The sequence below is a fragment of the Macaca thibetana genome, chromosome 4 (assembly GCF_024542745.1).
Source record: "Macaca thibetana thibetana isolate TM-01 chromosome 4, ASM2454274v1, whole genome shotgun sequence".
NCBI classification, from domain to species: domain Eukaryota; kingdom Metazoa; phylum Chordata; class Mammalia; order Primates; family Cercopithecidae; genus Macaca; species Macaca thibetana.
In genome coordinates, this window is record NC_065581.1 from 34,084,763 (window position 1) to 34,106,799 (window position 22,037).

General features: G+C 53.7%; 5 protein-coding genes across 12 annotated transcripts in view; 3 read left to right on the plus strand and 2 right to left on the minus strand.

Moving 5' to 3' along the window:
• The window catches only part of RPS18 (ribosomal protein S18), a 111,627-nt gene extending 111,416 nt beyond the window's left edge, over positions 1-211 (plus strand). For all 5 annotated transcript variants that reach the window (XM_050787870.1, XM_050787866.1, XM_050787869.1 and 2 more), the window contains exon 7: positions 99-211. In XM_050787870.1, coding sequence (XP_050643827.1) covers positions 99-174 — 76 coding nt within the window. In that variant the 3' untranslated portion in view covers positions 175-211. The remainder of the gene's footprint in view (positions 1-98) is intronic.
• The window catches only part of PFDN6 (prefoldin subunit 6), a 50,128-nt gene extending 36,372 nt beyond the window's left edge, over positions 1-13,756 (plus strand). Inside the window, exons 2-6 of one of the 3 annotated variants that reach the window (XM_050787878.1) lie at positions 12,467-12,488; positions 12,630-12,780; positions 13,008-13,078; positions 13,160-13,284; positions 13,545-13,756. In XM_050787878.1, the coding sequence (XP_050643835.1) occupies positions 12,717-12,780; positions 13,008-13,078; positions 13,160-13,284; positions 13,545-13,674 (390 nt within the window). In that variant the 5' untranslated portion in view covers positions 12,467-12,488; positions 12,630-12,716 and the 3' untranslated portion in view covers positions 13,675-13,756. Of the gene's footprint in view, positions 1-12,444; positions 12,781-13,007; positions 13,079-13,159; positions 13,285-13,544 lie in introns of those variants that run through there. The other 2 variants (XM_050787876.1, XM_050787877.1) reach the window with 2 other exon arrangements.
• B3GALT4 (beta-1,3-galactosyltransferase 4) lies at positions 792-2,530 on the plus strand. The gene has a single exon (XM_050787779.1). It carries the CDS (start codon positions 1,110-1,112, stop codon positions 2,259-2,261), a length of 1,152 nt encoding a protein of 383 aa, XP_050643736.1. The 5' UTR covers positions 792-1,109; the 3' UTR covers positions 2,262-2,530.
• WDR46 (WD repeat domain 46) overlaps positions 2,814-22,037 on the minus strand; it is a 62,221-nt gene continuing 42,997 nt past the window's right edge. The window contains exons 2-16 of the mRNA XM_050787621.1: positions 11,962-12,080; positions 11,655-11,864; positions 11,471-11,551; positions 11,215-11,327; positions 11,005-11,092; positions 10,814-10,875; positions 10,448-10,552; positions 10,189-10,339; positions 9,923-10,058; positions 9,625-9,724; positions 4,213-4,526; positions 3,968-4,062; positions 3,482-3,577; positions 3,211-3,324; positions 2,814-3,090 (exon numbers count right to left, since the gene is read on the minus strand). Coding sequence (XP_050643578.1) covers positions 2,983-3,090; positions 3,211-3,324; positions 3,482-3,577; positions 3,968-4,062; positions 4,213-4,526; positions 9,625-9,724; positions 9,923-10,058; positions 10,189-10,339; positions 10,448-10,552; positions 10,814-10,875; positions 11,005-11,092; positions 11,215-11,327; positions 11,471-11,551; positions 11,655-11,864; positions 11,962-12,039 — 1,851 coding nt within the window. The 5' untranslated portion in view covers positions 12,040-12,080 and the 3' untranslated portion in view covers positions 2,814-2,982. The remainder of the gene's footprint in view (positions 3,091-3,210; positions 3,325-3,481; positions 3,578-3,967; positions 4,063-4,212; positions 4,527-9,624; positions 9,725-9,922; positions 10,059-10,188; positions 10,340-10,447; positions 10,553-10,813; positions 10,876-11,004; positions 11,093-11,214; positions 11,328-11,470; positions 11,552-11,654; positions 11,865-11,961; positions 12,081-22,037) is intronic.
• RGL2 (ral guanine nucleotide dissociation stimulator like 2) lies at positions 14,719-21,997 on the minus strand. 2 transcript variants are annotated; one of them, XM_050787607.1, is made up of 18 exons: positions 21,912-21,997; positions 21,496-21,692; positions 20,103-20,186; positions 19,676-19,854; positions 19,492-19,542; positions 19,106-19,403; positions 18,586-18,837; positions 18,400-18,503; positions 18,208-18,292; positions 18,059-18,127; positions 17,763-17,837; positions 17,108-17,140; positions 16,869-16,990; positions 16,679-16,774; positions 16,487-16,598; positions 16,091-16,381; positions 15,506-15,620; positions 14,719-15,389 (listed from the first exon to the last, which is right to left on the minus strand). In XM_050787607.1, exons 2-18 carry the CDS (start codon positions 21,649-21,651, stop codon positions 15,178-15,180), a joined length of 2,334 nt encoding a protein of 777 aa, XP_050643564.1. In that variant the 5' UTR covers positions 21,652-21,692; positions 21,912-21,997; the 3' UTR covers positions 14,719-15,177. The 2 variants fall into 2 exon arrangements, with proteins under 2 accessions (XP_050643564.1, XP_050643565.1); XM_050787608.1 differs by lacking the exon at positions 21,496-21,692 and having other exon boundaries at positions 21,912-21,995.

Below are 22,037 nucleotides of genomic sequence, written 5' to 3' on the forward strand. Positions count from 1 at the left end.
TACCTCGACTCACAGCATTCCTCCTACTCGCTCTTCCTTTTCCCCAACCTTTTTTTTGTGCTGTGTATGACCTATGACCCTTCTCTTTTTACCTGCAGCCTTCGTGTCCGAGGCCAGCACACCAAGACCACTGGCCGCCGTGGCCGCACCGTGGGTGTGTCCAAGAAGAAATAAGTCTGTAGGCCTTGTCTGTTAATAAATAGTTTATATATCTATGGCTTCCTGTCCTTTCTGTCCATTCTAATAGGGAATGTTAAAGTGCTGGGTCCCTTTTCCATTTAGAGCTGCCCTACTCAGTTGCCCACACAGTGCTATTGGTTTTAGCAGTGGTGATGCTGCAGACCCTCTCAGTCTTCCTATGTGTAGCTAGTGATGTCTCTCTCTGTAAAGAGAAATGTGAGGGGAAAACAATTCCCACCCTCGAGGGGGTGACCCAGACCAGTTTAGAGACCAGTCCCCTGGGGTTGGTGTGCAGCATGGTTGTGGAGTGGGTAGCTGAGCCTAGACAGTTGCAGTTCAGGTGAGTTTGCAGGTCTTAGTCACTGGGTTTTTTTTGTTTTGTTTTTAAAAAAGGGGTCATCTAGTTATAAGAGAAAATCTTTGGGGCTGTGACCAAAGCAACAAAGGCAAAAACAGACGTTGGTTATGTAGGGTGTGGTCCCCCTGGTGGAATACGTGGGTGGGTTGGGATGGGGAGTGGCTGGACAGACCGGTCTCGCTCCGTTTGGTGCCACTCCACCCGCCCGGGTTTCCGCGCCCTGCCGCGCTGCTCCGACGCCGCTTCCGGCGGGGATGGGAGCGCGCAGCGCGGAAGCGGGTGGCAGGCCGGCCGCCGGGGCGAGGCGGGGGAGGGGCCGTGAGTGCCGCAGTCGGCCAGCCATGGAGCGGAGCTTGCTGGCGGCGAGGCAGCGACAAGGTAGCCACCCCCGCAGCATGCCTCGACCGCGGTCCGCACCGCCTTCCCCCGACCCCCAGGGTGCGCTGGTCCCGGTCGCGCGCTCCGCCCTCCGCATCCCAGGTGTGGTCGGTTAAATCCCCGCCGTGACCCAGGCCCGGGGAGCTAGTCTCCGCCCTTCGCTCTCCGGATTACCCTTGGAGTGCGCCACACCATGCCGCTCAGGCTCTTCCGGCGCCTGCTCTTCACCGCTCTGCTGCTGGTGATCGTCTGGACCCTCTTCGGGCCTTCGGGGTTGGGGGAGGAGCTGCTGAGCCTCTCACTAGCCTCCCTGCTACCAGCCCCCGCCTCACCGGGGCCGCCCCTGGCCCTGCCCCGCCTGTTGATCCCCAACCAGGAAGCTTGCGGTGGTCCCGGGGCTCCTCCCTTCCTGCTCATCCTGGTGTGCACGGCTCCGGAAAACCTGAACCAGAGAAACGCCATTCGGGCCTCGTGGGGCGGGCTGCGCGAGGCCCGGGGACTCAGGGTACAGACGCTATTCCTGCTGGGAGAGCCGAACGCACAGCACCCCGTGTGGGGCTCCCAGGGGAACGACCTGGCCTCGGAGTCAGCAGCCCAGGGGGATATCTTGCAGGCCGCCTTCCAGGACTCCTACCGCAACCTCACCCTCAAGACCCTCAGTGGGCTGAACTGGGCTGAGAAACACTGCCCCATGGCCCGATACGTCCTCAAGACGGACGATGATGTGTATGTCAACGTCCCCGAACTGGTATCAGAACTGGTCTTGCGAGGGGGCCGTTGGGAGCAATGGGAGAGAAGCACGGAACTCCAGAGAGAGGCTGAGGTTGGAAATGAACAGCAGGAAGGAGGCCAGGCCTTGCACAGCGAGGAAGTGCCTCTTCTGTACCTGGGCCGGGTGCACTGGCGAGTAAACCCCTCTCGGACACCAGGGGGCAGGCACCGTGTATCAGAGGAGCAGTGGCCTCACACCTGGGGCCCCTTCCCACCCTATGCCTCAGGCACGGGGTATGTGTTGTCAGCGTCTGCTGTGCAGCTTATTCTCAAGGTGGCTAGCCGGGCACCCCCTCTCCCGTTAGAGGATGTCTTTGTGGGGGTAAGTGCCCGAAGAGGAGGCCTCGCCCCAACACAGTGTGTCAAGCTGGCTGGTGCCACCCACTACCCACTAGACCGGTGCTGCTATGGGAAATTCCTGCTGACGTCCCACAGGCTGGACCCCTGGAAGATGCAGGAAGCCTGGAAGCTGGTGGGTGGCTCTGACGGGGAAAGGACTGCGCCCTTTTGCTCCTGGTTCCAGGGAGTCCTGGGCATCCTGCGGTGTCGAGCAATAGCCTGGCTTCACAGCTGAGAGTGCCTGGGGCCACAGGAAAGGCAGGAACAGGACCTTCTCTCTCCCAGGCCCAACGCAGGGGCCCTCACTGGCTGGAGCTGATCTGTTTCCTCATACCAGATCCTCAGTCTCACTAAAGACAGGGATATGGGAGACACCCAGGGGCCTGGCCCGCCAGCCTGAAAGATGGTCATCAGGAAGAGAAAAAGAAAAAAATGCTGCAGCTGTTCTCTCAAGCTAGGGCAGAAGAGGGCTGTCAAGCTCCTCAATAAACTTGTCTCCACTTCTTCGAGTGCAGTGTGGTCTTCACCAGGACCCCCAGAACACCACAAACCTGGAGACCCCAGAGGCTGCCAGACCCTGCTTCATGGGAAGGACATCTCCAGGGACATGGGAGAGAGGACAGCCTCTCTGAGGAGGAAGGCCCCTAAAAGGCAAAGCTAAGGCCACAGCAGCCACAAGGTATGGGGGTGGGGGTAGAGGCAGGAAACTGACTCCTCTGATCCTAGAATGGCCTCATGCTGGGCAAGGGGGAGGGGAACAGGTCCACAAGATGATCCAGACACATGATCCAAAAAATCGCTTTCCTCTTTAATACCAACCCACCCCAGGAGCCAGCTGTCCACACCCCCAGTTGGGGAAAGGACCACAGTGCCCCACCTCCTTGTTCCAGGGAACACTCTTTTCCCTACAGGTGATCTTGGGGAGAGACTGTTCCCAGGCAACCCTGGAGTCTGGCTCAGCGCACAAATCTGTCCAGGGCAGATGGCCGGGCCCCTGTGGACTTGGCCTTCGCTTCCTTCTGCTGCTGCTGCTGCTGCTGCTGAAGGCTCTGCCGGACCTTGTCCTGGGGACCGGAGAGGGGGAGGACACAGGGACAGTGAGAAGTGGCAGGCTGACAAGGGCAGAGGCACAAGCAGGAGGGTGCAGCCTGTGGAAGGCCCGGCCCATCCCAATACTCATCTACCCTGTGTTCCTCATCCATGACCTTCCTCTTCCTCTTCACCAGGCTTGCTGTGGAGCTGCGGCCCTTCTGCTTTGGCTTTGGCTGGAAGGGAGCCTTAGCCTCTGGGTCATAGCCCTGAGGGAGGGGACAGGAGTGAAATCTGTTAGAGCCTGGGTCGGAGTCAGGGAACTGGCAGCACCCACCTGCTGGCCACACTTCTGGGGACAAGCCATGGTGGGGAGAGGATGTGGAGGAGAAGACAGGCCTGGGCATTCAGGGGCCTGCTCCATACCAGCCTCTCTATCCGCTCCTTCTTTCCCTGCTCCAGAGAGATGACATCCACCTCGGCCAGGGCTCGTGGGTCAAGACAAATAAGCTCTGCAGGTACCTGAGGGTTTCACAGAGGGATAGGACTCAGCAAGGAGCCACAGGAGGGTAGCACCAAAAAGGGAAGCCAGGAAGGCTGCTGAACCCCTCTACCCAGGACCCCCAGCATGAGACCTCAGGATAGCTTTCTCTACCTCCAACCCAAAACCACATGCATACCTTCCCCAGCAGCAGGGGCCTCACAAGCATGCTGCACACCAACCAGCAGGGGAACCTCACCTTCTCCAACAGGGGCAATCTCACTCTCTCCGCCAGGGGGAACCCTGACCCTCTCCAGCAGGGGGGAACCTGACCCTCTCCAGGAGCGGGGAGCCTGACCCTCTCCAGCAGGGGGAACCCTGACCCTCTCCAGCAGAGGGGAACCTCACCCTCTCCAGCAGGGGAGCCTCACCTTCTCTAGCAGGGCCTTCACCTCCCACTCCTGGCGTTGCTTCCGGCTTCTGTAAGGATTACTCTCCAGGCCATCAAAGTTGGGCTCACCGGCCCCTGAAGGGAGGGAGGGAGGAGCATGGAGCCGTAAGGAAAGACCTAAGTCCAACAGCTCCAGCCCAACCAATCCCCTAGCTCCTGGGCGTCTCAGGCCCAAACTTCCACCCAGAGTTCATTCACTTCAAGCCCCATCCCTGGCCCACTCACCAGGGACCAGCATGCTGGTGACGCCCCCACTGTGCCCCACCCCTAGCACATCTTCAAAGGGGCAGAACTGAAGGCCATGCACAGGGCCTGAGAGCCGGTGGGTGAGGTAGGGCTGTTCAAGGGAGGGTGGGCTGGCCTTGCCCTGCCCTGCCCAGATGTTGACAACATCACCCATTCCCGCCACCAGCAGTCCCCTCTGGGAGAAGGCCAGGTGCCCTGCTCCATGGGGCAGGGTCCGAGTGCTCAGAGGCTGGTAGGTCCCTCTCAAGTCAAAGATCTTCAGCTGGTGGTCTAGGCCAGAGGTGGCCATGTACCTGGTGAGAAAAGAGGGATCAATTAATCTGTCAGTAAATGGGTTTACCAAGCAAACTGTGGCCAAGTCCAGGCATCAAGTCTGGCTGGGGAGAAAAAGATTAATAGTAATAACCACTACCATCACCCTGAACACTCCACAGGCATCCTCTTGGTTAAGCTGCACACAACTCTTACGATTTTTATTTCCCTTTAAGAGGTGAGGAAACAAGCTCAGAGAAAGGAAAGCTAGGTCAGTGGATGGTCAGGCCTATCTCTTTAGCATCTGCCTCTCCTCTGCTAACACCACACAGCCCTCTCAAGACACGGGAGTCAAAAGGAGCACCCACACGACAGGCTGCACCTAAATGTGATGTCCCCCTGTACATACATGCAGCACACAGCCCAGCGAGGGGAAAGAGCATCGGCAGTCGTCAGAAAGGCTTCATGGGAAAGGTGGGATTTGACCCATTCTAGGTAATTCTCAAAAAAGTACAGGAAAGAGATACACAGCAGGTTCACATGCATTAACACCAGAGTGTGGAGACTGAGAGGGAAGCAGAGGTTATGTTAGCAGGATTGGTGGGAAACATGGTCAGGAAAATCAGGAGCGGAAAATTTGTGGGGTTTCTTTAAAGTCAGACCGAGGACCCACAGCTCACAATCCCAACGTTGCTCTCTGGCAATAACAAATCACAAACTGAAGGCTCCAAGGACTTGAGAAGACCTACTCAGAAAGTGGTGAAGTATCCCTTGGCCTGCCCCTCTGTGTGCTTTCCCTGGAAGGAGGGAGTGAAGGTTGGGACCAAATCCTCTCCAGGAATCATGTACAGTATAAGTTGTTTACTTTCAGAAGTTGGAATTTTCTTTTTTTGAGACAGGGTCTCACTCTGTTGCCCAAGCTGGAGTGCAGTGGCGTGACCTTGGCTCACCGCAGCCTCTGCCTCCCTGGTTCAAGTGATTCTCGTGCCTCAGCCTCCCAAGTAGCTGGGATTACAGGCATGCGCCACCATGCCTAATTTTTGCGTTTTTAGTAGAGTCGGGGTTTCGCCATGTTGGCCATGCTGGTCTTGAACTCCTGGCCTCAAATGACCTCCTCTGCCTCCCAAAGTGCTGGGATTACAGGTGAGGTTGGAGTTTCTATGTTCAAGTTATTCCTTAAAGAGGGAAGCTGAAGGGGAACCAGCCAGGTAGGGGATGTATGTTTGCCAAGAGGCCAAGGACTCTCTTTTGCCTTGGCTGTGAACCCAGAAGGGAACTAAAGAGTTTTTATGAGCAGAGACTTGCACAGTGATGGAGCCCAAGGGAGGCCCAACTGGATGCTTCCGACAAGATAATCAGGGCCCTGACCTTACCACAGAGAAAGGCCATCAGTGCAAACCAGGAATTACCGAGCGCTCCTGGAACACAGGGTCACATCCTTTGGTGAACTAACAACTCAAGGATGCATGCTGGCTCTTCTCCCCTCCACATACCCATCTATGGGATCCCCTGGGTAAAGACCAGCCCAGTGCCAGATGGGAGTCTGGGCCATACTACTGTACTACTAAACTTGCAAGCAGCAGTTCGACTCTGATACGTCAACCCAATCCAATCCTAATGCAGGCTACCAGAACACCTCTTATGAAAGATGGTCGGCTTCATCGCTGGAGTCCCCGTGGCCTATCTGACAAGCTCCTGAGAAGGACCAGAGAAAAGCAGGGATGGGCTGAAGATCACAAGGACCAGAGCTGTTCAGCATCAAGGTGTTGATTAAACTTCAGGCCTCAGCTAACTAGTGATTAAGCGCTAAGCAGAGGAGTGGCTGACCCAGGTAGCCCATGGAGGGCAAGCTACAGCTTTGGCTCAGTGGCCCAGAGAGGGCAGAAACCCTTGGGCAGGCCTTCCGACTCTCCTAGAGCCAGGCTGGTATAGATATGGAGTAAAAAGGGCAGAACCAAATCACTTGTTCACAAAGATACAATTACAGAGGCCAGGACCAGTGGCTCAGGCCTATAATCCCAGCACTTTGGGAGACCAGATGGGCGGATCACAAGGTCAGGAGTTCGAGACCAGCCTGGCCAACATAGTGAAATTCCATCTCTATTAAAAATACAAAAATTAGCTGCGCGCAGTGGCACGCACCTGTAGTCCCAGCTACTCAGAGGCTGAGGCAGAAGAATCACTTGAGCCTAGGAGGTGAAGGTTGCAGTGAACCGAGATCGTGCCCCTGCACTCCAGCCTGGGTGACAGATCAAGACTCCATCTCGAAAAATAATAATAAATAAATAAATGCATCACCTGGCCAGTCATTCTCAAAAACCATAGCCATGGCCGGGTACAGTGTGGCTTATGCCTGTAATCCCAGCACTTTGGGAGGCTGAAGCAGGTGGATCACAATGTCAGGAGTTCAAGACCAGCCTGGCCAAGAGGGTGAAACCTGTCTCTACTAAAAATTTAAAAATTTACCGAGCGTGGTGGCGGGTGCATATAATCCCAGCTACTCAGGAGGCTGAGGCAGGACAATCGCTTGAACCCCCGGGGACAGAGGTTGCAGTGAGATTGTGCCACTGCACTCCAGCCTGGGTGACAGAGTGAGACTCTGTCTCAAAAAAAAAAAAAAACCCATAGCCACAAGTTTTTATACCCAAAGGGTAACTGGAGCACCACACCAAGGCAGGCTCAATGATTCATCCTTTTATCTCCAGAACTTCAGCACAGAGCCCCGCCCACAGCAGATGCCCAGTGAATACCTGACAAAAGGAATCAGAGGACAATACAAATCAGAGAGAACAGCTGTGGAAAATGCAGATACTCTCTCAGGAACAGCAGAAATCCAAAGCAGACACCACCTCTACCCTCACATCAGCCAGACCTGGAGAGAACGATCATCTTGAATGACAATGATGAATACAGCACTCCCTATTTGCTAAGCACTGTGCTAAACTATATGCCTTAACTCATCTTAATGTCTACAACAGCTTTTATAAGGGCTTTAAACTAGGGCTTGGTAAACTACTGCCCATGGGCCAAACCTGGCCCATCATCTAGTTCTTTATAGCCCACAAGCCAAGAATGGTTTTTACATTTTTAAGTGGTTAAAAAAAAATCAAAATAATATTTTGAGACTGTGAAAACTGTATGAAATTCAAATTCCAATATCCACAAATAAAGTTTTATTGGAACATGGCCACTCAGTATTTATTTACACCGTGGCTGCTTTTGCTCTACAACACACAGCCGAGTGGTCATGACAGAGAATACGGCATCCTGATTTGCACTCCTGCTTTGTACGCTACAAGTCACAGTGACACAATCATAAGTGCTTCACAGCATTTTGAGCACCTCACATATCACCTATCATTACCTAACTGTGTGAAAAGATATTTTCAAAGATGAAATACATGAAATCTCTACAGATCAGCATGAACATGAGTATCTACAGTCAAGTTTGATCATTTGGAACACTAACTTTGTACATGAACTAGGCAAAATGTTATCCTCAAAAAGAGAAATTCAGTTCTTCCCATTAGTAGATCTGTATTACACAAATATCATATTTATTATTATTTTTTAAGACAGGGTCTCCCTCTGTTGCCGATGGAAGAGTACAGTGGGATGATCACAGCTCACTGCAGCCTTAACCTCCTGTGCTGAGGTGATCCTCCCACCTGAGCCTCCTGAGTAGCTGGGACTACAGGCATGCACCACCACACCTGGCTAATTTTTCTATCTTTGTAGAGACAGAGTTTTGCCATGTCACCCAGGCTGGTTTCGAACTTCTGGGCTCAAGCGATCTGCCCACCTCAGCCTACCAAGGTGTTAAGATTACAGGCATGAGCTACTGTGTCCAGCCTCATATTATGTTTAACTTTTTTTTTTTTTTTTTTTTTGAGACAGAGTTTTGCTCTTGTTGCCCAGGTTGGAGTGCAATGGCACAATCTCGGCTCACTGCAACCTCTGCCTCCCAGGTTCAAGCGATTCTTCTGCCTCAGCCTCCCAAGTTGCAGGATTACAGGCCCCTGTCACAACACCCGGCTAATTTTGTGGATTTTTAGTAGAGACAGGGTTTTGCCATGTTGGCCAGGCTAGTCTCGAACTCCTGACCTCAGGTGATCCACCCGCCTCAGCCTCCAAAGTGCTGGGATTACAGGTGTGAGCCATTGCACCTGGCCATATTATGTTTAATTTTATAACTTAAAAATGTGTGGGCCGGGTGCAGTGGCTCACAGCTGTAATCCCAGCACTTTGGGAAGCCGAGGCGGGCAGATCACCTGAAGTCAGGAGTTCAAGACCAGCCTGGCCAACATGGCAAAACCCCGTCTTTACAAAAAAATGCAAAAATTAGCTGGTCATAACGGCAGGTGCCTGTAATCCCAACTACTTGGGAGACTGAGGCAGAAGAGTCACTTGAACCCGGGAGGCAGAGGTTGCAGTGAGCTGAGATCACGCCACTGCACTCCAGCCTGGGAGACAGAGCAAGACTACATCTCTCTCAAAAGATTAAAAAAGAAAAAAAGGTCAGGCACAGTGGCTCACGCCTGTAATCCCAGCACTTTGGGAGGCTGAGGCGGGCAGATCACTTGAGGTCAGGAATTCGAGACCAGCCTGACCAACATGGTGAAACCCTGTCTCTATTAAAAATACAAAAATTAGCCAGGTGTTGTGCTGGGTGCCTGTAGTCCCAGCTCTTTGGGAGGCCAAGGCAGGAGAATCACTTGAACCTAAGAGGCGGAGGTTGCAGTGAGCTGACATTGCGCCATTGCACTCCAGCCTGGGCGTCAGAGCGAGACTCCATCTCAAAAAAAAAAAATTGTGATAATTTGTTTTCTCTTGGTATTTAAATACCTACACAGTACCCTTTGATTTCACTTCTTATCAGCAAATCATCAAATATTTACTATCTGACTCTTTACAGAAAAAGTTTGTGGACCCTTGAACTAGACACTCATATTTCCATTTCTGGGGTGAGAAAACGGTGGCACACAAAGGTTATGCCATATGCCCATAACTTACAAGGCCCATCAGTGGTAACATTGTGATTTAAACCTGGGCATCCTGGCTTTAGAGTCTGTGCTCCTAAAGCACACTACCTTCCACAACTTTCTGCCCACCTAACGCCTCATCCCACCAGTAACTTACGTGCCTGTAGAATCTACTGCCACAGCCCGGACCCCACCACGATGACAGAGAATCTTTGCCAGTGGCTCCTTCATAGCTGGACTCCATAAAGACACAGTACCTGGAAGAGAAGAAGAACCAAAGTTGCTAATACAAACCTGACCCTAAGGTTATTAAACCTGGGAAAGATGGGAACTCAAGACCAAGAGATAACAAAAAAGGGAAATAAAAGGGTAACTTTAAGAGACTCATGAAGTATAAATATAGAAGAAATGCAAGTCAGGATGGTCGGAGAGTCAAAACTAAGCTAGGTACTGACCATTGCTGTGTCCGAGATGGATGACAGCATTGTAAGGGTTCTGACTCATGACATCGAGCCGCCCAGCTCGAGCATTCAGAGCTGCCACGATCTTCCCCACTGATACATCCAGGTAGGTCAGAAACCCTGTTTCTGACTGAGAAAGAGAGAGACAGAGAGAATGACCCAGTCCTGATTGCTCTCTGTATTCCCTCTCCTGGGGTCCTAAAGGAGAAGTGGTCATCCCAAGGGCTGCCACCCAGTTCCTGAGCTCCACGGCCACTCACAGCTGTAGCCAGGAGGAAGTGGAAGGGCAGGAACTCAAGCCGTGTCACTCGGTCACACCGGCGGATACAGTGGAGCTCAATGCCCTGATTGTCATAGATGTGGAGCCAGCGGTTCTGGGCAACAGCAAGCAGTGCCTCAGAATGGAGAAACCTGGGGGAGAGGAAGAGTGGTTCAATTGGGAAATGAGGTCACAGGCTATCATTCAATCAAGGATGGACTATCTCACCCCTACTGACCGCTGACAATGAGGCCACTGACCGGATGTCCCGCACTGCCTCCATGACGTTGATCTCGCACATAAGCTTCTTTGTTACCCAATCAAGGGCAGCCACATGACCTCGGCGCCCTCCAAAAGCCAGGTGTCTGTTGGAGGTGAGGGGCAGGCAGGGTGTTAAGGCAGGGGACCACCGACTCGGATGACTTGAGGTCTGCCCCATGCCAGCCCCATCTCTCCAGGTGGGCAGACACATGTTGCTGCAGGTGCTCACCCGCACACACAAGCAAATCAAAGGACCCTCCCCTCATCAACAACCCAAACAAATACTGCGAATGGCTGAAGTGGGCATGGCTAAAGTGGTTAAGGAAACACATCTTAGTTCAAGAGTCACTAGAATTCAACCTTACCTTCCAGTTCGAGAGTAGTTTAGTCTGTAGGGCCCAAATTGCCTCAGATTCAAGTCAAAGTGCTGGGAAAGAGAAGAGTGAAAAAAAAAAAAAAATGAGTACCCTGCAGGAACGCCTTCTTCTAGCCCCCATTCCTCTCTTGTCCTGCACCACCAATCAATCCCTTGGCTCCTTTACCTCCTCAGGCTCACCTTGGCTGCACTTGCAATGTCCACAGCCTCCACAATGTCAGCCTGGCATATCTTTGCTGTGTCTTCCCCATCCTCCCCTTCCAGAAACCTGAAAGCAAGGGTTAGGATAGCAGTAAAGTTTCCCAATATGAAGCAAGTGTACCAACATAAAAACGAGAAAAGACAGTCCTATAAGGCAAGGATTGGGGGTCCAGATTAGGGCCCACTCACCCCGGTTCCTCAGCAAGCAGCAGCTCAGAACGAGCAGCTTTGATACTTGTTTCCTCTTCCTCAGCTTCAGCCACCTCAAGTCGGCTTCGAGTTTTGGCTTTAGAACGTGGTAGCTATAACATTGTTGGTGGGGAGGAGTGGCAGAAGAACCATAGGATAAGTGGGGTCACAGGAGAGCTACCTAGCCCAGCCTCCATTCAACTCACCCAGACACTCCCTGCCTCCAACACTTCCCAACTCTCCGGCTGGACCTCACCTTTCGGGATTTGTCAATACGACAGAACTTCTGGACCACCTCCACAGGGACGGGGGCGGGGCCTGGGAATGGATCTTGGGCCTAGGGGAAAGGAGAACGCAGTTAGTAGACAGCCTTGGGTTGACCCCAACCCTTTCAAAGCACAAGGCGGCCTGCCTCGCCACCCATTAGGTTCCACGTTCACCCCGGACAAGCTCCGCTGGGACTCCGGGTTCTTCCACTCTCGGGGTTTCTTCGGGACCTGAGGCTGCTTAGAGATCCGAGACTTCTTTAATATGTGAGCATTTTTTGGTCTCTGAGGACGGAGCTCCCGATTCTTCTTGTTACAAGGAGGCCCTTTAGAGGCTCCGTCTGTGGTCGGAACAGTCTCTTCCTCCCAGTATCGCCGCGGTTTCTACAAGCAGATCAGGAACTCTGATACTCCGCACCCACGCCCCGCCCCCCAGACCCCGCAGCGAAAAACTTCCTTTCCCACCCAGGGAGGCCGATACCTTTCTCTTGGTCTGAAGTTTGTCTTTCTTGGGCGGGACATCCCTGCCCGGCTTGGGGGCTGTCTCCATCTCGCCCATCCGAACGGCGATCCACGTGCAAAACTCCTCTCAGCTGCCCCACAGTCGGCTTGAAAACTCCCGGAAGCCCTCTATCCTTCATCCAATCAGTAGCGTACCAGGTCTGAAGCTCTCTAGGCGCCATCTTGAGTGAGGGCACGCTCTCCTTAGAGGGGCGGAAGAGCTCTTGGCACCTTATCGGGAGCGGCAGCTTATGCAAGAGTGACTTACAAAAGAAAGGCAGGCCCGGGACCAGGGGCTAAGTAGCGGTGCGGTTTCTTTTTCCGGGTTAGTTTCCCCATCTTGCCTAAAAATATCCGAGTCCAGTCTTTGTAGCAGAACTCCATTCGCTAAACATGTCAGAACTACACTTCCCATCAAGGGTCAGAAAGAAACTTCCGGCGCAGTCTTTTCCCGGCATTCCTCGTTTACTTCCGGGTTTATTACTACTGAAAGCAGAACGTGAATAGGTTAGGATTTCGGTTGAGAGGCTTACGGTCTTGCGTTTCGCCCACCATATCCTGGGGACGGGGTGGAGTCGATACCCAGGACGGGGGGGAGGTGGCGGTGCCCCTCAGGGCTGCCTCTCAAGAGTGCTATCATTTCCGCAGGCGAGATCAGAAAAGGGAGGTCAGGTACCTTCCAGAGAGTGAGACGCAGCGCCCTTGTCTCGCTCCCCGTAGGCTTTCATCCCCGCCATGGCGGAGCTGATCCAGAAGAAGCTGCAGGGAGAAGTGGAGAAATATCAACAGCTACAGAAGGGTAAGGGAGCAGGGTCGGTATGGCCTCGCCCAATGCACTCACAACCCAAAGCCATTACCGAGATAAGGTTTGTTGCCCCATCTGGGCCCTTGCGTGCAGAGACTTTCCCGCTTCAGTACTCTTCCCTATTCACTGACCCGCTGCCCCCATCTTTTTCTGCTTCCTCAGATCCATATCCACCTGACTAGGATTGATGTTTCTAATCTTGCCTTTCCTCTTATCCCCAGACTTGAGTAAATCCATGTCGGGGAGGCAGAAACTTGAAGCACAACTAACAGAAAATAATATCGTGAAAGAGGTGAGGGACTGGGATTTGTGGGGCGAGGAGGGACCTGTACTAGCCATGGTTCTGATCACGTATGTCCCATCCCTCCATCAGGAACTGGCCCTGCTGGATGGGTCCAACGTGGTCTTTAAACTTCTGGGTCCGGTGCTAGTCAAACAGGAGCTGGGGGAGGCTCGGGCCACAGTAGGGAAGAGGCTGGACTATATCACAGCTGAAATGTGAGTCTTTATTCCACCACTGTGTGCTGCACCCTGTGATGCAGTGAACCATTGGAGTAGAGGTGTTGAACCATTGCAGAACAGCTCTCCATAGTGGCCCCTAGTCCTCCAGTTCCTCCAACCCCTTCCTTCCCTTTTAACCCCCCTTCTCCCTTCCCTAATCTCAAGTTTTCCACCTATCTCTTTCTTGCGTTTAGCACCCTCCTTAGTAAGTCCTACTAATTTCTCCCTTTCTACTTGTCTCCCTTGTCTCTCTTTAGTAAGCGATATGAATCCCAGCTCCGGGATCTTGAGCGGCAGTCAGAGCAACAGAGGGAGACCCTTGCTCAGCTGCAGCAGGAGTTCCAGCGGGCCCAGGCGGCAAAGGCAGGGGCTCCTGGCAAGGCCTGACCCCTTGGTGGGGGGAGGGGAGGGGAGGGAATGAGGCAGCTCTAGCATCTATACTGTAGCTAATAAAATGTAAAAACACCTGGCTCCGTTTCCTGACCAGGCGCTTCTGTCATATCCCCACAGTCCCTTCCACCTTCACACACACCACCTGTATTACCCCCTCAGGTTCAAACTCTTGCACTTGGAACTTCTTTGTGGCACGATGTTCTTTCTTTCTTGAAAGTGAAATCCTAAATGTCCTCAAACCTACTTCTTGCCTGTATATACAACCCTTAACTTTCCCTCATCTTGGTTGGCATGATTATTTTGGAAGGGCATTTACAACATAGCGTATTACTAGGAATGTCAGTTCAATTGAAAAAGAATTCACAGTTCTCTAACCTGTAATCCCAGCCCTTTGGGAGGCCGAGGATCATGAAAGATCGAGACCATCCTGGTAATACGGTGAAACCCCGTCTCTACTAAAAAATACAAAAAACTAGCCGGGCGAAGTGGCGGGTGCCTGTAGTCCCAGCTACTCGGGAGGCTGAGGCAGGATTGGTACCCGAGAGGAGGAGCTTGCAGTGAGCTTTTCAGCTCTGTCTTCCAAAAAAAAAAAAAAAAAAAAAAAAAAAAAAAAGAATTCACAGTTCTCTAACCTTTGTGCTCTTTGCCAGCAGCCCTGGCATCTCTATTGGTACTTTTCAGCCTCTGTCTTCCTAGAATTTGCTTGAATGTAGCTTAAACTGACTTAAAATCCCAGCACGTAATGCTTTGTAGTGTATAAGTCCTCCCAAGTTTATATGTTGTCCATAAAGTTGTTCTGCCATTTTCTTGTCCTAAAATTGTTTTATACACATTTGCAGCAAGGGACCAGTGGTAGAGAGGTTACTGAAGAAAAATTGTTCTGAGGAAACTTTTTTCACCAATACCTCACTCACTTTTTGCTCTGTTCATGGGGATAGAAAACATTGTGCCCCTTCCTGTTCCATGGCATCTACCTTCAGCCAATTCCCCACCCCCACTCATAGCAGCCAGTTCATACGCACTACAAGGACAGGGGAGTAGAATTCAGGTAGTGTTTTGGTTTATTATCTTAGTGTTGTCACAGTGATAGAAACCCCCAGAGTGGGAAGAAGAACTCCTGCGAGGACCTATTTTTTGCCATTCCCTCTGCCCTGGGGCTCAGAGCCTTGAGGCCTTTGCTTAGCCCTTTGCATATTAGGATATGGCCAAGAATCAGAAACTGATGCGTTTTTTCCAGCACTACCTGTGTGCTGCACAGGTAGGAAGCACACACAGGTGGGAAGCTACACACAGGTATCCAACTTGGTTATAAGACACCAGTTCCCACAGGGCTGGATTTCTCAGCTGTCTGGTAAACCAGTGGTACTTCACTGCCCCAGGATGGCTGGCTACCTTTCTGAATTTCTGTCTCAATGTGATATAACTGCCACCATTCAGGATGGCTACCCACATCTGGTATGAACACCATGACTTCTGTAAGCCAACGGGGCTTCCTCCTCAGAACAGTGCCCGTGCAATCTTCCTCCCTGTGGCCTTGATCCTGGGAAAGGAGCCCCCTCCTCCCTCACTCGGAGGAGTTCCTGAGGCAGATGGGCCACTGGTGACGCCAGGTGTAGCAGCAGAGGACCTTCGCCGCTGCCGCAGGAGGAAATCGTGTGAAGCTCCATCCATGGCGTAGAATACGTTAGCCGAGGCTGGGATAGTCAGCTCTGAAGGTTCAGGGGATGGATGTCAAGCACAAGCACAGTCTTTCCCCCCACAGCCGCCCAGATGTGGAAGCACTCCACTCTCCTCCCGAGTCTGCCTTTCCCTCGTGGCCTCTGACCTCGCTCCCCTGGCAGCAGCTGTACCAGCTCATACTCTGAAACCACTGCAGAGTCACGATTGTTTTTCTTAAGGACACGACTGATGACACTTGGAGCCTTGTCCTGGCTTGTCACCTGGCAGGACAGGAGACCAAAAGAGCAATCAATCAGCCATGAATTCCCATCCTTCTACCCTTAGCCACTGAACCCAACCACAAAAGGTTACTTGTGTCCAAGGCTTTAAAAGGAACAGGGAAACCCAATACGGTGGCTTCCTATACCCCATAAGCCAGCTCACATGGTGCCCAGTGAAACAGAGCTGCTTGCCTTTGGGGAAACTGCTGTTGATTCTGAAATTTTAATATGGCCACCAAAAGTTTAAGGTGTAGCAACTAATGCAAAATAGCCATCAAAATAAAACAAATTTTAGCTTGTATTGAAGACCAGAGTTTACAAGATAAAATTAAAAATAAATAAAACAACTGCCAAAACCAAAAGTCAAAATTAAAACTACATTCAATTCCATTTGGTTGCCCAAACCTCAGACATTTATAGTCCAACAAGACACCATCCTTCACCCCAACTCCATCCCAAGGCTCCCTCACCAAAATGCTCTTATAGACACTGCCATCTTCCCCCAGCTCCATCTGGACTCGGATGATTCGGCAATCAGAGGCCCCTGGCCCAGATCCCCCTCCCCCATATCCAGTCCCCCCGGAGGCCCCTTCTGCACCCCCACTCAGCGGGGAGCCACAGGAGGCTGAGCGGCGGTGACCTCGAGAAGGCCTAGGGGAGGAGGCTGGTGGGGAGAGATGGCTGGGGTCAGCTGGACTGTGCAGGGATGGACTGCTTTCCAGGGCAGAGTCTAGTGACGAGACAGATGGCCACTTCATGTGCTAGGAATAAACAACATGGGACTGGCATGAAGGCAGGGAGATTAAGGAAGAAACATTTACAGAGTGAGGGTCAGCATCAAGGTCAGAGTCAGGAGCAGAGCTCACCTGGGCCAGCCGAGTCAGCAGAGGAGCAGGAGTTGTAGGCACCTCATCTCCCACCATACTGGGCCGCTCGCAGGACACAAGCGGGGTAGGGACCCCAACAGAGCCCAGAACCCTACAGTGGCAGGAGATTGGGAGGATCAGAAGAAAAGTGGAAGTTCCAAGTAACCATCCCCCAGCCAGTGAATCTCTCACTCTGTCCACTGCGAGATGACCAATGTTGGCCGAAGCACCCGTGGGGCAGGAGGGTCACTGGAACCAGGTGGCTCCACCTCACAGGATACACGATGGCTGGGTTAGGGGGCAAAAGACAGAGCTCAGGACATGACACCAATCCCCCACACCTGGCCAGAGCCCTAGAGTCCCAACCTCACCCGCCAGTCACCTCTGAGCCTCTGTCAGTGGCCGGAGCCCCTGTAGCCACCTCTGGATATCATGGTCAGGTTGGAGGTTATAGCCACGACATTCATTCTGGAGCCGTCGCAACTCAGAAAGGACTGCAAACTCCTGGGAAGGAGCCCTCAAACTGCAGGAGCCAAAACTCAGGGACACCTGACTTTCCCCCCTCCCCTTCCGGGAACATGGATTGAGAAGTCCAGCATCCAGCCCAGGCACTCCACTCACCTTCCTCCGCTTGTCAAAATTGATGTATCCATTCTGCGAGGAAAATGGGGATGGGGTGAAAGTTCTAACACTACCTTCCAGGCCACAGAGAGAGAATATCCCCTCTCTTAAACACACACAGCCACATCCAACTCACAATCACTTCCCTCTAGCCTCTCTGACTCTTCCATCCCTCCCTGCCTTCCCCCTCAATCTATCATGGCCTAAGCACTGCACTTGACCCTTGAAATTTAATATCTCAGGTAGACAACTAGTCTGCTTTGCAGATGAGAAGACTGGATAGTATCCAATTGGATAGGATTCCTCATCCAGAGAGGATAAGGAACTTGCCCAAGGTCTCAGTATTTGTTTATTTAACAAACTCTAGCAATAGAGCAGGACCCCATCACAAAACCTAGATGTGCTTACGTTTCAGGCATGTTCTAAGTGCTTGACAAATACAATTCATTTAACCCTTATAATAACAGATCAATGTAGATGCTATTTCTAGTTTCTCATTTACAGACCACTGAGGCGACTTGGCACAGAAATAGATCTGGCTTTGTCCTACACTCAGCTATTTGTGCCTTACAGCCCCTTGCAAGGGGGGGATCTGTCGAACCCTGCAGCCCACTTGTTACATCATCATAATGACACACACACACACACCACTGACCTCCAACTCATCCTTGGAGGCTGCATCCAGCATCACAAGGTCCTTCAGGAAGGTGCCAAGGTATGGGACTATACCCTGAGGTCAGGGGTCAGGGTCAGACGTGCCTGCCATTGATGTGAGGGCTCTCCGTCCCTCCGCACTTGCCCTCCCCATTGCCTCAGAGAACAGATTTCATTCTCCTCACCCCTCACCCCTCTGTGCCTCCCTTACCCATCCTTCAGGCTGCTCCCCTAAAACATACTCCTCACCCCTTCATAATCACAACCCCCAAGCCCACCACCCAGCTAGTCACTCACCCCACCCCGGGAGCCAGACCTCGGGGCCTTCTTGGAGTGTGGCTCCAGAGGAGACTGCAACTTTACCTCCTGGTGGTGACAAAATAAAGAGACATGGGGGAGCAGTAGGGAGCAGGGAGAGGGGGGAATGCCACAAACCAGGCTCTCACCTGCACGAGCAGCTCCCGACTCTGGGAATAATTATCCTCCTCGGAGAAAATCTGGCAGAGGCTAGAAAAGACTCTGAGGCTGTCCCTGGGGGAGGGAGAAAAGTGGCCCTGAGGACAGGCCTGGCTCTGTCACCCCCTCTTCCCTGCCTTCTGAGGAACCCCCACCCCAGTCCAATGCCTCAGCCTCCCCACCTGGTTGCTTCCCCCCAGGCTGCCCGAAGCCTGTGGATGGGGCTGGACTGCAGGGCTGACACCACAGCATAAACTGAAGAGAAGTTTCGGAGCAGCCGGCACTCCTGTGGGGGTCAAAGAGAGCTAAGGCTATGAGAGCCCTCTCCATGCCATGGCCACCCACCGTGGGGCAATCTTCTTTCTCACCTCCGCCACGCGGATCCACTTCTCCAGGAGGCGGGCCCTCTGGGGGGGACGGAGTGGCCGTATGGTCACCTCCCCAGGTCCCTCTCCGGTGGAGGTAGCCCCCAGGACAGAACTAACCACTGCCCCTGCCACCTTGTTGAACTGTGTGACAGTAGCTCGGACAGATGGGCAGAGGTGAGAATGTCCTGGCCGGTCTCTGTGACCCCACAGGCCTCCCAGGCACTGAGAGGGGATCAAATTGAGAAATAGCTCCTGCAGGGTAGAGGTAAGAGGTTAAAGTTCATAGTCAAGTGAGGTCAGCCTTCCAATATTAGGGATCTGAGGATCTCAGGTGGCCAAGGAACCAGAGGGGCACAGGGTTTGAAGGGTAACAACCAAAAGGAAAAAGGGAAAGTCAAAATGGTAGGTGAAGGAGGCTAGGAGCTGGATCAGGAAAGGGTAGAAGCAAGGAAAGGATCTGGAGTCAAGGAGAGGTTAGTAAGGGGTCAGGGGGCATACGGGCCAGAGGTCAGGGTCTCACCGCATCTAGCAGGGTCAGCTGTTCGGCCAAGTGGTCAGCGAGGAACACCAGGACATCCGTGGGGTCAGCAGGGGGATCGCCGGGGAGGGCCAGGGGCTTAGGAAGGTCGGGGGCCTGAGGGTCCACCCGGGACCGGAGGTTGCGGATGAGGTCAGCGCTGCCCCCCCCAACACCCTTCCCTGCTGCATACCCTGTCTGAAGTAAGAAGCTCTCAAGCCGGTCAAGCTGACCCTTGGCCTCAGAGCCAAAATCCTCAGGGTGAGAGGCCAGCCAGGTTGACAGCACAGAGATGGCTACCCTGGGAGAAGGGAATCAGCCAAGGGTGAGAGGTAAAGCTGCAGCCTAGGCAGAGTGGACTGTGAGATTAAGAAACAGGGGTCACTCACTCTGTTGTCCTCTCTAGTTCACCGGTAGGATGAGATTCAAGGGCTTCCAGCCTGAGGGGAAGAAGAGGATCTATCTCTCCATTTTCCCCAAACCCCCAGTGGCCTTAACTATTTTGGTGGGATGTTGGAACTTTAGGAAATCTGGACAGACACTCCACGACCCTGGGTCCCTTATGACTCTGACCTGTCAGCCATAAGTCCTAGCAAGGCAGGCGTCGAGGTGAAGGCCCGGTGGGTGGCCAGGAAGGCTGACATGAAAGTCCCATCAGTCCCTGATGTCCGGGTATCCAGTAGGTGTCTGACCAGGGCCTCCAGAGTGCCAGCTCGGAGCCGTCGGGAGGAACGCGGGGGAGGCATAGGGACCTGGAGGACACAAAGAGATGATCACCAACGCTTTCTCCCACTCTGCCCCTAGATTTCTGAGGACAATCCCAGACCCAGGAGATGTTCCAGCCTCATTTTTCTGATATTTAGAGAGGGCAAAAGTCTTGGCCTATGTCATACAGTGGAGTCCAGGACTCCAGAACTCCAACCTAGCACTCTGGCCAGAAAGTCAGCCAGAGGAAGCGAACTGAAGAGTCAGAGGTGAGAAGCTAAAGTCATGATCTCACCAAGGGATCAAGAGGTCGATATTGGCGGCTTGTGATGGTAAACACGGCACCATCCTCCTCCTCATCCCAGACGGACACAGGGGCCTGCAGGAGCAAGGAAGGGGAAGTCAGACAGTTCCATATCACCCCCCACTGCCCTCAGCCTTCACCCCAGGCCCTGCTTCTCCCTCTATACCCCTCACCTGTGGTGGCAGGGCATAGTACCAGCGAGTGCGAGGAAGGGTGGGGGGAGCTGGTGACCCCAGGTCTCCCCCACTGGGGCCCAGACAGCCCCACCCCAGTCGCCTCAGGGCCCCGGTGGAGTCGAAGGGGCTGTAGTGGAGGCGTGGATGGAGTACAGGAATCCTGATCCTGGAGACCCCCAAAGCCCTTTCCCCCCAGAGCTGAACCCACACACGACAGAGAAGCAGGGTACAAAGAGCAGGAGAGGGAAGCGAGAGGCAGCAAGCCAGAGGCAGAGACTAGGAGTAGCTGAAACCTCAGTTCAGGCACTGCCACATGCCCCGCCCCTCCCGGCCAAGGACTAGACCAGCCCAGAGCTTTAGTCCTTCTCAGGCCCCCTTTCACACTGGTCCCTCGGGTAATGCCTCCACTATCTCAGCCCTAAGGGACCCCTGAAGGTAGCAGCTCCAATCCCAGTCCAGGAAGGAAAAGGGGAAGTGGGATGATGGGGGCTGGGGGGCGGTAGACTCAGAGAGTCACGTGGCCCCAGTCCCTCCCCCGACCGATCCCGAAAAACCAGCCTTGCCAGTCAACCTGCCCTCACTTAGGATCTGGACCTAGGAGTTCAGGGCCTCGGGGCCCCAAATCCAAATTCTGGCCCCTCCTGAGGCCTAAAATCCTGCTCCTGGCCACCACCATTAATCCCTAATGAAAACAGGTAACCACTCTCTACCCACTCTAGGATCGTTCCTCCAGGTCCCAGAACCGTGGCTTCCCTGCCTCTACCCAGGATGGGGGGGGGGTAAAGGGGAGGGAGGGAAGGAGGGGTCACGAAATCTGAGGGTTCCCTCCCCAATCCCAGAGTCAGAGGAGCTGGTTACTGTGGAAACAAACCCCTCCCCGCCAAACAAAAACAAGGAGGGAGACAGGGGGCAAGACAAGACTGCTCAGAGAAGTAGGCACACTCAGGCAGGCAGAGGCAGAGGGCCAGAGACCCGCAGGGACAGCCAGCCAGAAGTTCCAGGCAGGTTCCTGCGGGCAGGTCCTGAGTCACACTGACAGAGAACCACAGAGACGCCGGGACTCCCCGCAGCAGAGAAACGGGCCGACGCCCAGGGAGGCGCGAGAATAACTGAGGCAAGGAGGAGGAGATGTAGGGACCCAGAGACAAGAGAAAAGTGGAGACTTCAGAAATACATCCGACCCCTACCTCCCACCACCCGCGTCTCACCTCTTCTTCTTCCTCCTCCTCTTCCTCCTGCCCCCCGCCCACGACCAGGCCACCTGGGCCCCCACCCTCATCGGGGTCCCGGCTTCGGAAGCTGCTCAGTACGACTCCCCCTGGGGGGCTCGTGTCCAAAAGCAGCCGCAGGGGCCGCGGGAGCATGGCCGAGTGAAGGAATCAGCGGGGTCGGGCCATGGGGGCGCCTGGGGAGAGACGGGGTGGGGTGGGGGTGGAGAGTCAGGTGGGCGCGGGGGAGCCGGGCAGGGAAGGGACGTGGGTGGGTGTCAAGAAGACCGGAAGGGAATTCTGCAGGAAGGCTGGGGGAGGGAGGCAACAGAAGGGTGAAATAGGGTGGCCCTTGGTGCAGTTGGGGGAGGAGGGGGTCACGAGTACGGGGACGCGCAGGGTGCTCAGGCTCTGACCTGCTCGGGAGGGGTGGGGGCAGCGTGGGTCCTGGGCCGCTGTTGCCGTCGGTCTCCGGCCCCGGACCAAGTCCCCTCCCCGGCTTTTCCGTACCCCCTTGAACCCCTCCCGCTAGGCTCCCGGGC